The sequence below is a fragment of the Crocuta crocuta genome, unplaced genomic scaffold, assembly GCF_008692635.1.
Source record: "Crocuta crocuta isolate KB4526 unplaced genomic scaffold, BGI_CrCroc_1.0 scaffold64, whole genome shotgun sequence".
Lineage (NCBI taxonomy): Eukaryota > Metazoa > Chordata > Mammalia > Carnivora > Hyaenidae > Crocuta > Crocuta crocuta.
In genome coordinates, this window is record NW_027530640.1 from 663,834 (window position 1) to 679,505 (window position 15,672).

The 15,672-nt window shown below is 44.2% G+C and overlaps 1 protein-coding gene across 2 annotated transcripts in view; it reads right to left on the reverse strand.

Moving 5' to 3' along the window:
- ALDH7A1 (aldehyde dehydrogenase 7 family member A1) overlaps positions 1–15,666 on the reverse strand; it is a 45,359-nt gene extending 29,693 nt beyond the window's left edge. For both annotated transcript variants that reach the window (XM_077768576.1, XM_077768575.1), the window contains exons 1-5: positions 15,471–15,666; positions 13,958–14,011; positions 12,873–12,938; positions 4,768–4,848; positions 3,883–4,006 (exon numbers count right to left, since the gene is read on the reverse strand). In XM_077768576.1, coding sequence (XP_077624702.1) covers positions 3,883–4,006; positions 4,768–4,848; positions 12,873–12,938; positions 13,958–14,011; positions 15,471–15,662 — 517 coding nt within the window. In that variant the 5' untranslated portion in view covers positions 15,663–15,666. The remainder of the gene's footprint in view (positions 1–3,882; positions 4,007–4,767; positions 4,849–12,872; positions 12,939–13,957; positions 14,012–15,470) is intronic.
- Between the last annotated feature and the right edge of the window lie 6 nt (positions 15,667–15,672).

The following is a 15,672-nucleotide window of genomic DNA, read 5'->3' on the forward strand; positions in this document are numbered from 1 at the left end:
CCCAGGCGTCCCAAAGGGCCTATTTTAATCAAAGGCAGCTGGAGCAATTAACTGGAACGAGGAAAGGGGACAGCTCACAAATGGAGTTAAAGCCACACACCAACTGGAAGGCGGTGCTCCCAGCCGTCCAGCTTTCTGGCCACACTCCCGCTGTGAGAACAGGGTGCCTGCCCTCCTTTACTCGAGGCACCTCAATCCCCCACCCCCACCCCGCCAGATGAGGTGCTGACACAGCCTCTTCCTGCCTCCTCCTCGCCTGCCCCCCTCCTTTGTCCTTCTCCCCACAGAGCGCAGGACAGCCCAGATGACCTCGATCCCCTGCCTAGGACTCTGCGGTGTCCGCATCACTACCCTAACTGCCCTCAGCACAAAGTCCAAATTCCTCACCAGGACAAGTGCCTTCCCGGGGCCCCCTCTCCACCCTGCCTCCCCGCTCAAATGGCGCCTGCAAGCCGTGTCGAACCACGGCAGCGGCCCAAATAAGCCACATTCTCCCAGCTTATTTCAGCTGCATCCCAGCGTAAGACCACCCTGCCCAGCACCCCACCCCTCTCTTCCTTGACGCCTTACCCTGGATTATGGTCTCCAAGGGGCCTTTTCTGACCTCGCCCCGCCCCCACCCACAAGACTGGCTCAGGGCCCCACCTGCACCCCACTGCAGGCCTTGCTTGGTTATACCCCTCCCATTACTTGGTTCCCACTTGCCTCCCACCTTAAAACATTAAGAATCCTCAAGCTTGTAAATTCCTTTAGGACAAGGACAAGGCCTTAGTGACCGTGTCACCTCTGCGCCCACCTGGCACCGCCTGGACACTCAGTTAGCATTTACTACATCAGTGAGGTCCAAGTTACCCGCAAAGCCGCTGCAGAGATGATGAATCCATTTACTCTCCTAAAACACAGGTAAACAATGGAAAAAGATTTTAACTGGGGAGGCAGACATCTCAGCAGGTATAAATCAAAGAAGGTCCTTGTTTGCGGATGTATACTTCTCCAAACTGGAAATTTACTAACTTTTTAAACTAGAAAAACCTATTAAAAATGATCAATAGGGGCACCTGGGTGGCTCAGGCAGTTAAGCATATGACTCTTGGTTTAGTCTCAGGTCACAACCTCACGGTTCCTAAGATCGAGCCCCGTGTCGGGCTGTGTGATGAAAGCACAGAACCTGCTTGGGATTCTGTCTCCCGCTCTCTCTGCCCTTCCCCCACTCGTGTTCGTGTGCTGGCATGCTCTCTCTCCCTCTCAAAATAAATAAACAAACATAAAAAGAAAAAAAAAGAGGAACGCCTGGGTGGCTCAGTTGGTTAAGCGTCTAACTCTTGATTTCAGCTGAGGTCATGATCTCGTACTTCTTGAGTTTGAGCCCTGTATTTAGGATTCTCTCTCTCTCCCTTGCTCTCTGCCCCTCCCCACTCACTACATCTCTCTCTCAAAATTAATAAATAAACATTTAAAAGAAACAAACAAGGGGTGCCTGGGTGGCTCAGTCAGTTGAGCGTCCGACTTCAGCTCAGGTCATGATCTCACAGCTCATGGGTTCGAGTCTCACGTTGGGCTCTGTGCTGACAGCTCAGAGCCTGGAGCCTGTTTCAGATTCTATGTCTCCTCTCTCTGCCCCTCCTCTGCTCGGGCTCTGTCTCTTGGTCTCTCAAAAATAAGTAAACACTAGGAAAAAAAAAAAGAAATAAGCAAAAGAGAAGGAAGGAGGGAAGGATGGAGAAAGGAAGGAAGAGAGTAACAGCCATCAACAATTCTGGTACACACAGACAAACACCATGACTGCTGTGGCAGACTTCCATCCATGGTACTTTTTTTTTTTATTTTCTTTGACATTTTATTTATTTTTGAGAGAGAGAGATAGAGAGACAGCATGAGCAGGGGAGGGTCCGAGAGAGAGGGAGACACAGAATCTGAAACAGGCTCCAGGCTCCGAGCTAGGTGTCAGCAAAGAGCCCGACGCAGGGCTCGAACCCACGAACCGTGAGATCATGACCTGAGCCGAAGTTGGACGCCCAACCAACTGAGCCACCCAGGTGCCCCCATCCCTGGTACTTTCTATGCAGACATGCAGTCACCTGTTTTGCTCCATCAACAATGCAAACTTTCCAAATCACATAAACCCTTATCCTCACTGTTGAAACCTCCTCAGAGTACAAGGTCAGTCATTGCAACAGAGTAACAGCAAAAAATTGAAAAATACCCCACACATCTATCATTTGGGAACTGGCTAAAATAATTACTGTCCTGACAACCAAAAGACTAATAAAAAAAGAGGAAGGAAGCCCCCTAGTGGAATAATAAGCAACTATCTGAGACACCTTAAATAAAAAATAAGTAGCGAACAGAACATACCGCTTGCTCATGTTTGTGTTCCTAAAAGACACGTATGTGCCCACCCAAAAACAAAAGTTCTAAAAAGATATGTAAGAAACCAGAAACATTCACTGCTTCCACGAGGATGCTTGGGAGTATCCAGGAGGGTAATAAGACACCTTTGCATCCTTTATCTTATCATTCTTTTTCAATTTTCTGATACAAATGTATCACCTCTTAAGGGAAAAAAAAACCACTAAAATAATTTAAAAGCGAGTAAACTCAACTTTCCCATAAAAGTGTGAAGTTGGGGGAAAAAAATCTTCCTCAAAGTATGACTTTTAATATATGCCAATAGACTGGGGCACCTGGATGGCTCAATCAGTTAGGCATCTGACTCTTGATTTCGGCTCAGGTCATGGTCTCACGATTTGTGGGTTTGAGCCCCACACCGGGCTCTGAGCTGACAGCACAGAGCCTGCTTGGGATTCTCTCCCTCCCTCTCTCCCTCCTGCCCCTCCTGTGCATGTGTGCTCTTTGTCAAAACAAATAAACATAAAGAGCAAAAAAAGATAATATACATATATATATATACACACATATATGCAAATAGGCTACCAAAATTAGCTTAACTTTTGTCATAGGAGATGGCAATGAGATCATTTAAAAAAAAATTTTTAACATTTATTCATTTTTGAGAGACCAAGAGAGACACAGAATGTGAACAGGGGAGGGGCAGAGAGAGAGGGAGACACAGAATCTGAAGCAGGCCCCAGGCTCTGAGCTGTCAGCACAAAGCCAGACAAAGGGCTCAAACTCACAGACTGTGAGATCATGACCTGAGCTGAAATTGGACATCCAACCAACCAAGCCACCCAGGTGCCCTGAGATTATTTCAAATGTTTCCTATTAACACTACAAGGAACATCTTTACATCTAAACCTTTGTCACATTTCAGGATATTTAGTCAAATGAGATTCTTGAAACTGGCATTAAATATTTCAGGCCATTCGCATAGATTTTCAAACTGTTTTCCTCATGGACCAGTGATTCATGTTACCAAAAGTCCCCATAAAAGAATGACTTCTCACCCATGTACTTGCCAAAACAGAGTTTTATCTTTAAAAATAGAAAAATTTAGGGGTGGCTCAGTTGATTAAGCATCTGACTTCGCTCAGGTCATGATCTCACAGTTCACGAGTTCAAGCCCCGCATCAGGCTCTGTGCTGACAGCTCACAGCCTGGAGCCTGCTTCCAATTCTGTGTCTCCTCCTCTCTCTGCCCCTCCCATGCCTCCTCTCGCTCACTCTCTCTCTCTCAAAAATAAATATTTTTAAAAATTAAAAAATAAAAATAAATACAGAAAAAATTAAAAGTTTAAGAAGGATCTTCTTAAACTTCATGTTTCCCCATTTTAATTTACATTTGTTCATACAGAGATTAAAGACATTTTCATATATTTATGTGATATATGCAATTCCTCTTTTGCAAACTCTTCACAGTCAGCACAGATTTTGGAGCTATTAAGAGTCGAAAACTCTTAGTTTAACTGACTTCACCGCTTACTTTCAGAAGGCAAGATGGGTCCCCCGATCATCCGTGATAAGCCAACAGCATAATCACAAATATCCACGTACTCTTGAACTTCTCCCACACCTTCCACTAAGATTTTCCCCATCTCCAAAGACACCTAAAAAACAAAAAGCCAAGAAGCATTTTTCCAACACAATTCATGTTTTAAATACTAGATTTATGGGACAGGGAGGTGGGGCAGGGAAGCAAACCATATTTTGTGTCTCTTTTGTTAAGGTAATGAACTTCAGAAAGTCTGTTATTATCTTAACAGTTTAAAAACCCCAAAAATCAGGGTGCCCGGGTGGCTGTCAGGTAAGCGTTTGACTTTGGCTCAGGTCATGATCTCACAGTTCGTGAGTTCAAGCCCCACATCAGGCTCTATGCTGACAGCTCAGAGCCTGGAGCCTGCTTCAGATTCTGTGTCTCCCTCTCTCTCTCTGTCTCTCAAAAATAAATAAACGTCGGGCACCTGGGTGGTTGAGTCAGTTAAGCATTCGATTTCAACTCAGGTCATGAACTCGCTTTCGTAGGTTTGGGCCCCGCATCGGGCTCTGTGCTGACAGCTCAGAACCTAGAGCCTGCTTCTGATTCTGTATCTCCTTCCCTCTCTGCCCCTCCCCTGTCGCATTCTGTCTCTCTCTCTCAAAATAAATAAATAAATAAATAAAGATTTTTTAAAAATTTTTAATAACTTAATAAACATTAAAAAAACACCCAATAACTGTCTTTATTTTTCCGTTCCTCTTGTTCATATCTCCCCTAAAGAGTTTTAAATGTGTGAATTGTTTTCCTTATGCATCACAATCTTAAACGCAAATGCACAGCAGCCTGATTCCCCACTCAAAGGACTGTGTATTTACCACTAAAATACTTTACCAAACTTCCTAGTACTTGGATCTTCTCTCGCAAGGCATCCCCAATCTGTCTCACTACTTCTCCTCGCTTCGGAGCGGGAACCTGAGGAGAGAATGGAATCTTAGCGTCTGATTCAAAGTGTGAACTCGTGTCTGTCACACAGTAGTAGAGACAGATGTGCTGTAAGAGAACTAGGGACAAACCCATGAGATGACTTCCTGATCCCATCAAGGATGTGATTACGGCACATCCCTTAAACCGAGATCAATAGCCCCAGAAAACATCCAGATGATCAGCTTCTGGAGAGCAAGGGACTGTGCTGTATGCACAGAGAAATTCAGAGACTGAACACACCTTTGGAATGACCCTTTAAAGGCTTACAATATCTGAAACACCTGTAAACCTTTATGATTCCCAGCAATGTTTTCTTATGGGTTGAAATGACTACATCCCTGCCGGGAGCCGCACTGGTCTCTCTGGATGGCAGTCACAGCAAGGAAATGGCAGTGTTTGCACAGCTCCTGCCATAAGAAATGAAAACTGGTATCTCTTTCTGCTACTACTGGTTCATGTTGGAAATGAGCCTGCTGGTATTGACCAGGCCTCACAATATTCCAGATCAGACCCATATTCTGAACACAGATACCTCATAAGTAAAAGCACATTCCTGCCTTTACAAAAGAGATTTTAGATGAAAGCTCTGTGGATGATTGTCAAAAGGCTCTTCCTATGGGCCTTGCAGATCCAAGACTTAGATAAGAAAGGGGGTTAAGAACACAAGAGTTACAGTTCAGCCTGGCCCCGAGACAAAGAGCCTAATTTAGAGTTAAGGAACAGATAAGGGCAGAACTTAAGTTAATAGTTACACCTTTTCTAACTGGTGATGTATGGTAGTCCCTTCCCCAAGGCCTACTTTCTGCAAACACCCTCCCTTACAGGTGGCTGGGATGAGAACAGATTAAGAGTAGCTAAAACATAACCCAAAAACAAAAGGCTGACACATTTAGGGACTCCATGGTGTTCATAACATTCAGCATCAAATAGGTTTCCATGAACAACTTATTAACCAGCTCAAAAACATTTGTCCTCTTGAGAGCCAGACAGAATGACTCTTAGCCCATCTATACACTTAACCTATGACCTAACCTTGGCGCGTTATTAACTTAGAACAAATATGTATCCTGTCTTTTACTAAGAATACCCTGTTAATTCTTTAGTTACAAGATTTACTTAACCTCACTATGACTGGAACAGTTCTGAAAGAATATTTTTGTAAAATCTGCTTCTGTACACTTTCCAAAGCATCTTATCACAAAGAGTTATCCACTGTAAAAATTCCTTTTTCTGATGTCATGCTATCATTTAACCTATAAATAAAGACACCAAAACCAACAGGACAGAGATGCCTGCCTGGTGATCAGAAAGAATCTCGGGGCTCTCTCACTCTCTCTCTCTCTCTTGCCGACACCGTCCATCCTTCAGGGACCCCTAGACCTGCTGGAGCTGGCCTCCAGCACATGCCCAAATCCTAGATTCAGCTGACAAAACAGTATTCCCATAACCCATTCAAATTATGATTCACTCACTATTTTCTGAGAACCTACTATGTGATGAGAATAATGCCAGGCACTGGTGATATAATAAGCGAGGCATTCTAAGTGTCCATCAACGGACGAATGGATCAAGAAGATGTGGTTTATCTATACCATGGAATACTTTTTTTATGTCTTTTTTTTTTTTTATTTCTAGGAGAGAGAGAGACAGTGTGAGCANAAACAAACAAACAAAAAAATCAGCGAGGCATTCGTGGAACTGATAACCTTGCTGAATCTAACTCTAGGTCTAATGGAAAGTCTTCAATGGTTTTAAGGAGAATAAGATTACTTGCTTTACCTTTAAAAAAAATACTTATTAAGTATTTAATAATTAAGCTTTATGCCAATGTGGGGCTTGACCTCCCAACCCCACGATCAAGAGTCACATGCTCTATCAACTCACCAGACACCTGGGTGGCTCAGTGGGTTAAGTGCCTGACTTTGGTTCAGGTCATGATCTCCAGTTTATGAGTTCAAGCACCACATGAGACTCTCTGCTGTCAACTTAGAACCCATTTCAGATCCTGTCTCCCTCTCTTTGCCTCTCCTGCATGTGCACACATTCTCTCTCTAAAAAGTAAATAAACATTTAAAAAGTTATGAAAAAAGATACGGTAACTTAGTCTTAACTGCAGCAAGAGACACAAAAAGAAGATTCCAGATTATTGGAAACTGGACAGGACACACTATTAGAACAGGTGTGGGAAATAAGGCAAGTGGAAGAACCAAGGAAGACACCTAGGCAGACAGAAGTGCGATGAAACTCAGATGAAGGAAACTCACAAGTAGCAGGGGAGTTTGGAGGTGCAGGGTACAGGTTGGGCCAGATGAAGTTTGAGATGCATTTTGCATATGGAGACATAATGTTCTCAACTGTGATCATCACTGCCCTCTTCTTTCCCCTCCAGCTATTCCCAATTAATTCTGCCTCTCCTCCAAAGGCAAAGGACCATTCCCCTCCAGGAAGCTTCCCACCTGCTCCTAACAGAGAGAGCTATCACAGAATTGAAATCACACATAGAATGAGCATCCCAATCAGGAAGCTGTGGTTTATCTATACAGTGGAATACTACATGGCAATGAGAAAGAATGAAATCTGGCCATGTGTAGCAACATGGATGGAACTCGAGGGTGTTATACTGAGCAAAGTCAGGCAGAGAATGACAGATATCATATGTTTGCACATATAGGAGGATTAGGAGGAACTTAACAGAGGCCCGTGGGGGAGAAGAAGGGGAAAAATAGTGGGGGAGAGGGAAGGAGGCAAACCATGAGAGACTCTTGAATGCCGTGAACAAACTAAGGGCAGATGGGGGGGGAGGGGAAGGGGAATGATGGGTATGGAGGAGGGCACTTGTTGGCATGAGCACTGGGTATTATATGGAAACCAACTTGACGATAAACTATGAAAGAAAGATTAAAAAAAAAAAAAAAAGAACGAGCATCCCAGATAGCCGTGTGGAGGCAACTCTCAGCACTGAGGGACTTATGAGCTGAGCCTTTAGGGAAATAATACAAGGAAACCCATGTTAAAGAGCTACCACATTGATAGTGTTCCTTCATTCGGTTACAGGTGGCCCATTAACTGTTCTCTGTCCTCGAGACGGACACGGCACTCTGGTTGTTCTTCACCAGAGACGGACAGGAAAAATGAGGACGTGGGGGACACTGAGGTGGCAATCTGGGCTAAAACCAGTTCATGAGACAGAGCAGTACAGCCACTATTCCTAACCAGGTTCTCTGTGGTTAGATTTAGTTAAGAGAAAGCAATCAGTTTATATAAACTCCCTTCCATTATTTTTACACTTTTCCCTTAAAGAAAAACGTTCCCTTTGAAAAATCCCAGGCTTAACACAAATGAACTAAATGAAATGGTGGTGTGTCCACACATAGGCAAGGTCAGCCAGAAGCCTCAGGGCCAAGCAGAAGCAGCCCCATTGCGTAAGGATCCAGGAGGGTAAGGACATAGACTCAGAGGGGATGAGCTTTGCTCTGTTCTTGTTTGAGGCACCAGCAGCCTCTTAAAGTCACTGCCCATTGGTAGGAGCCCCAGAGGCACAGTTGGGAAAGGCTACACTGCCTCCCTCAACCTCGAACCCATTTACTTAACTCCAATCCTAACAGGTGGGATCCCTGACTCTACATCACTCAGGCCAACCACCCATTCCCTCTTAGCAATCCCACTCCACCGGGAGATCTAAAGAGTATGCAAAATAGGAGAAAGCAGGTTTCAGGTACAGAGACGGGCAGGGCTCAGGGAGGGCGGGCCACTAAATATAATCCTCAATGTGAAAACAGCAGTAACAACAACAAAAAAAGTACAGCACAATATTAAGGAAAGACATCACAATGTCAGCTGCCCACAGGGCAAAGCAAACTGATTTATGAGCCAGTTCAGGGGGACCCAGGTAGCTCAGTTGGTTGAGCGTCCGACTTCAGCTCAGGTCATGATCCCCGTGTTCCTGAGTTTGAACCCTCGGTCTGGCTCTGTGCTGACAGTTCAGAGCCTGGAGTCTGATTCAGATTCTGTGTCTCCCTCTCTCTGGGCCCCTCCCCTGCTAGTGCTCTGTCTCTGTCTCTCCAAAATAAATAAACATTAAAAAAATTAAAAAATAAAATAAAAAACCTTAAAAAATTATAAAAGCTAGTTCAGCGGCATCTGGGTGGCTCAGTGAGTTAAGCATCCAACTCCTGACTTCAGCTCATGATCTTATGGTTTGAGTCTGAGCCTTGCGTAGGGGTCTGCTCTGACAGCACAGAGCCTGCTTGGCATTCATTCTCATTCTCTCTCTCTCTCTCTCTCCCCCTCCTCCCCTCCCTCAGTCCTCCCCAACACGCATGCTCTCTCTCACTCTCTCAAAAAGAAATAAAGAACAAATTTTAAAGGCTGTTCAGGAAAAGAAGTGTCCTGAATTCACACATTCCTGGGTAAATACACACATAGAAGAAATGTTTCTGGCCAAAAGTTTCACTGGCATTTAAAACAGTGTATGCAAACGATCAATCCTAATGTAAATTGTGGACTTTAGTAAATAATGTTTTATCAGAATTGCCTCTGCAACTCTAACAAATGTATGGCATTAATACGAGATGATAGTTAAGAGGGAAGCATGCAAAGTGTGATGAAGTACAGGTACTCCCTACTTTCTGTTCATGTTTTTGTTGATGAAGGTAAGAATTAGCCGCTCCAGACTATGCCACTTTGTTTTTGTTTTTTTTTTAATTTTTTTAAATGTTTTTATTTATTTCTAGGAGAGCGAGAGAGAGAGAGACAGTGTGAGCAGGGGAGGGTCAGAGAGAGGGAGTCACAGACTGAAACAGGCTCCAGGCTCTGAGCTAGCAGTCAGCACAGAGCCCGACGCGGGGCTCGAACCCACGAACCACGAGATCATGACCTAAGCGAAAGTCGGACGCTTAACCGACTAAGCCACCCAGGCGCCCCAGACTATGCCACTTTGGCATGAGGATTATTTTGAGCGGGAGGCAAGCAAGGCCAAACAGACTCAGGAAAACCTTTCTACCTCCCCCTTAACTGCCTGAAAGAACTTACAAAGGGGACCAATACCAAGAAGTGAGTTATTACTTCTATTTTTTTTTACTGTTATTACTATTTTATTAACACTTGTTATATTATTACTTTTATTATTAAAATAAACTTTTACTTTAATTTTTAAGTAGGCTTCACACCCAGCGCAGAGCCCAATGCCAAGCTTGAACTCACAACTCTGAGATCATGACCTGGGCTGAAATCAAGAGTCGGACGCTGAACCAACTGAGTCACCCAGGCGCATCACCAAAGATAACGTTTGTAAGGAGAGACCTATCTGTGTGACAGGGAAAACATTTCTGTACCAAATGTTTTGCTTCTTTCACCTTCCTGTGAATTGCCTTCCTCCTCCAGGAGGGCCCAGAGCTCTGGATTTATCGAAGCCTATCTGCCTGGCAATTCTTGGGTCTCCCATCTTTACTCACCATCCTCACCCTCACCTGCCCTGCGTAAGAAATTAAAATTTTTCTCCTGTCCTGCATAAGAAATTAAAATTTTTCTCCTGTTACTGCTTATTTTTAAGTTTATTTATTTTAAGAGACAGAGAGAGCGCAAGCACACACCGGGGAAGGGGCGGAGAGGGATGGGTTAGATCTCTGGAACCGAACCATGAGATCATGACCTGAGCCAAAATCAAGAGTTGGTCATTTAACCTACTAAGACCCAGGTGCCTCCTATCAATCTGTTTTATGCCCATTATTAGACCAGCAACAGAACACAAAAGTGAAAACAAAAAAATTTTTTGTCCTCTACGACATCGGAAACAAAGGCAGGAGGAAATGGCAGATAAAACTAAATTTCCTTATAACCTGCAGCCCATTGAGGAATACTTGAGGCTGGCAGAATAAAACGTTTCTTCCGGAACTCCTTATGGTCTTAATGCCAATGCTTTGCTAGAGGGAAAAGAACCTTTGCTTAACAATAGCCAGGCCTCCAGTATCCTGTGAGGCTTCTTTAGCATATGAAAATCTCACTGGAAACTTCCCCTGGACTTTACCTCCCCCAACCCTATAGTATATAACCAGTGTGTCTCTTCCTGCCCACGGGTCCTGTCCCCGTGCTTCAATAAAATCACCTTTTTGCACCAAATAGGCCTTCAAGAATTCTTTCTTGGCTGTCAGCTCTGGACCCCATGAACTCCACTCCACTATCACCCAAAAAACCTCATCACTCTATGCTACTATAAACTAAAACTGCTCTAAAAAATAAAGTCTAATTTTTTTGTAAAGAGCTTATGTACAGAGAAACAATGGTTTAAAAAATTAGGCAGAAACTTTAGGCTTGTATTCAGTGCCATGGCAGGCCACAAACTTTTACATATGCCATGTACACCAGCATGTAGGTATAATAATCACAACTATGAAATACATAAAAGACTGGAAGGAGGGGCGCCTGGGTGGCTCAGCCTGTTAAGCCTCTGACTTTGGCTTGGCTCATGATCTCAGGGTTGCTGAGTTCGAGCCCTGGGATGGGCTCTGAGCTGACAGTTTGGAACCTGCTCGGGATTCTTACTCTCTCCTCTCCCTCTCAAAATAAACTTAAAACAAAAGACTAGAAGGAAATGCATCAACACATAACTCTAACAACCATTCTGTATTGAGCCGGTTGAGGTAAGGGGATTAAACCTAATTATCTTATTTACTGCACTATCCAATTTTTTTTAGTAAGGAATAGGTATTACCTTTCTGATCTGAGAGAAAATTTAAAAGACTTTTTAATGTATATACTTATCTTGAAAGAGAGCAAACAGTGAAGGGGACAGGGCTGGGGAGGGAGGGAGGGAGAGGGAGAGAGAGAAAGGGAGGGGGGAGAGGGGGAGGGAGAGAATCCCAAGCAGGCTCTGGATGATGTGAGCACGGAGTAGACACAGGGGGCTCGAACCCTCGAACCATGAGATCCTGACCTGAGCCAAAACCAAGAGTCCAATGTCCAACCAACTGAGCCACACAGCACCCCCCAAAATACTTACTTCTAAAAACAATAAATGGATACTGCTTTGGATGCTCTTCTCTAGGTAGGGTGAACTGTACTTACCACACTATTTACTTTTAGAAGTGGTATTTCACCGCTCAAGGATATTTTGATAGCACATAATGGAACCCTGAGCCAATTTATAGCCTTATTTAAAGATATTCCTCTCGCTTTGCACCGATGGGGGGGGTCTCCTGGCTGACAGTTTAAGGAGCATCACCTCAGGGGCTCCCTGGGAGCCCTGAGTCACTCTAGCAATCTTTGATTCGCAGAAAACACAGGCTCAGCAGGCCCCAACCTGCCAGCACTTGGTTCTGTAACTCGGGTACAGAGGTTGGCAACAGCCAGGTTCTCCAGTAAGCAAATCAAATTAGTAACTCATTTAAACCTCACCATAACCACAGGAGGTAGGAATTTCAGGTCTCCTCTACTGACAAGATAAAACACACAGATGGGGCGCCTGGGTGGCTCAGTCGGTTAAGGATGCACTATGGCTCAGGTCATGATCTTGTGGTTCCTGGGTTCAAGACCCATGTCAGGCTCTGTGCTGACAGTTCTCAGCCTGGAGCCTGCTTCAGATTCTGTGTCTCCCTCTCTCTCTCTGACCCTCTCCTGCTCTTGCTGTCTCTCTCTCTCAATCTCAGAAATAAATAAAACATAAAATGTTTTTTAAAGAAGCAGCGATAAAAAGGTTTTTTCTTACATATTCTTTTCTTCTGGTTCAATGAGAAATTTAAGAAATTTAAAATCAATAAAAGAAATTTAATAAACTTGGATTGGAAAATAAAGAGTATGCATAGCTGAAGTTTATGCTACATCAGTATAGACTTTTAAACCATTTAAAATCACCATTTACTTACTGAAAGCCACGTGGAAAAGGCCCAATCTTGGGACTACAGCAGAGGAGATTATCACAACCCCCAAGGAACTCTCATTTCAGGGACTCCTCATCAGATCTCCCTATATCGCCCTGCAATTACAATAGGTCATGGAGCTGTGACCTTCATACTCACCTCTGCCCAGATTCTCCAGGCCTCCCTGGCTTTCTTCACGGTTTCTTCATAGTCAGCCACGCTTGCCTAATTAAGAATTAGGGGGGAGACAAAGGGAAAAACAAAAGGAAGTGATGATCCTCTTGTGAGAACCTACAAGATTTTTGCAAAAGGAATGGAGTAACTCTCGGTGACCCTCAGATTTATAGATTCTAATGATTTTCACAGCCTATGCATCCAAAGACTCATGAGAATCCAGGAAGGCAACTTCAAATTTAGCTGTGCTTTTTTTACAACATTGCTTCCTGAAGCAAGGTCCATCAGCCTCATCTGGGAAAAACATCTGAGATGTGATTAGAAATTCAGAAACTTGGGCTCCAACCGAGACTTTAGAGGTCAGAACCTTCATTCAAATAGGAGGCAATTCAGAAAAATGGACTTAAAAGAACATACCCTCATGACTTTTCCATTCTACCTTTTCTACGGCACCCAACCCAAAGAATGGACAATCTCTCCCACTCTTAAAAATGAAATGAAAAAGAAACACATTCTTGGAATTTGAAATATCATGTTGCTTTTTTAAATATCTTTTTTTCTTCATTTATTTATTTTTGAGAGACAGAGACGGAACACAAACAGCGTAGGCCCAGGAAAAGAATGAGACAGAGAACCTGAAGCAGGCTGCAGAGCCTGATGTGGGTGGAACTCACAAACCGTGAGATCATGACCTGAGCCAAGATCTAGAGTCGGACGCTTCATCAATAGAGCCACTGAGGCGCCCCTCACGCGGCTCTCAATAACTGACATAAACTCTCTATGGGCAGTTTGTACTAAAAAAAACAAAACCAAGGGGCTCCTGGGTTGCTTAGTTGGTTGGGTAACCAACTTCAGGTCAGGTCATGATCTCAAGGTTTATCAGTTCAAGTCCCACGTCGAGCTCTGTGCTGACAGCTCAGAGCTCAGATGGTCTCCCTCTCTCCCTCTCTCATTCTCTCTCTCCACTCCTACCCCATTCATGCTCTGTCTCTCTCTCTCTCTCTCAAAATAATATAAAATAAATTTGAAAAATAAATAATAAAACCAAAAACCAAAAGCAAAAAACTTACCTGTCGAACTCTCGCTATTGGTTCATTATTAGCAGGACAATAAGTCGTGATAACCTTAAAACAAACAAAAAAAGATGACTTAGAGAATACAATTCCTTCCAAACTGGCAGGAAATATCAAATGGGGGAGAAAAAGAAGAGGAAGGGAAAAAAAGATACCACATCCAAACTGGGAATTTTTACATTAACTTCTATTGATCGGCCACTTACAGAGCTTTCATTTTTGACCTAAACATTCGGAAGCACTTTTTGCAAAACCCACCCTTGCCATCTAAATGTTAGGTTTAAAAGCAATAGCCTAACTTTACCAGTTACTTTGCCTCTTTTTCTATCAATAACAGACAAAACTGACGAGTTTTACTTACTCTACTCTCTTACTTTGCCCTGGTCATAAGGTGAAATAGTCAACAGTGGACAATTACGGCAAAGGGCTATGTCCACCCAAACTTTACAGATTAGAAAAAAAAAAAATCAAGACGTAGCTAAAAGATTTTCAGCAGAGATTAATGTATCCAGGAACCTAATGATTAGATGTCACAGGAAAAACAGGTGAACTACTACCATCCGAAGAGGGGATTAGGAAAATAATTTAAAGCACCTGCACTTCCTACAGCCCCAGAAAACCAAAAAGATGTTTCCTGTAACAAAGCAAGTTGATTATATCACACATAAGAAACTTTGTGGCATGTTATGTAAGGTTTTAATATAGGTTTATTTTTTTATTTTTAATATGTATTCATTTTTCAGATACAAAAAGAGACAAAGCGTGAGTGGGGGAGGGTCACAGCGAGAGGGAGGGAGATACAGAACGTGACGCAGGCTCCAGGCTCTGAGCTGTCAGCACAGAGCTGGAGGCGGAGCTGAACTCACACGCCAGATGATGGCCTCAACCCAAGTCTGACGCTTGCCTGAGCCACCAGACCCTCCTATGTAATATTATCTAATTAAAGCCTTCTTTTGCATGCGCCTTTCAAAAGCTCTGATTGCTAAGAACCCTAGCTTTCTATGGTATTCTGGAGAACATTTTATAGAGCTTCAGCTGGGTGCCAGTCGTGGCGTCTGGCCACGAAAACAGAACAGGATTTCAGCAGGTCCGAGCTTGCAAGCTCCAACAAAAGACCTCAGAAAAGGCAGTGTGAAACTACGGCAAGCCATTACCTGGGGGAGCGTGTCACATCAGAGGAGCCCGTCAAATACAAATCTGAGACAATGTCCCCCCGCTAGCGTGTGGCATTTCGCACTGCAGAACTCTGCCGTAAGGCTGTAAGCATGCATGCGAAGTTCAAGCCCTACCAGCTCCCAAATGACCCTGCTTCTGCATGACATGCAAAGACCGAAAACTCCAGGGGCAGTTTTTAAGGCATGCTACACAAGTGCACTTTTACTGTGGCATTTCGCAACTTCCCACCCAGCACAACAGTCCAGTGCGGCAGCGGGGGGTCGGCTGGGCGCAGCGCCCGCGCGGCCTCCCGGAGCGCGCTGAGGCCGCCCGGATTCCCGGGACGCCCGCGTACCTCTCCCCGGCCTCCCCAGCTTCCATTGTACACGCCCTCGTTTTCCTCACGGAGCCCCAGCTCCTTCAGCCACGCGTACTGGGCCTGATTGATGAGCAGAGTAGACATGAAGGCGGCAGGCCGAGTCCAAGCGCCCGAGAGCTTGCTTCCCCTCGAAAGATGCACACACAGCTGGCGGGGCACGCGCCACATACCGAGATCC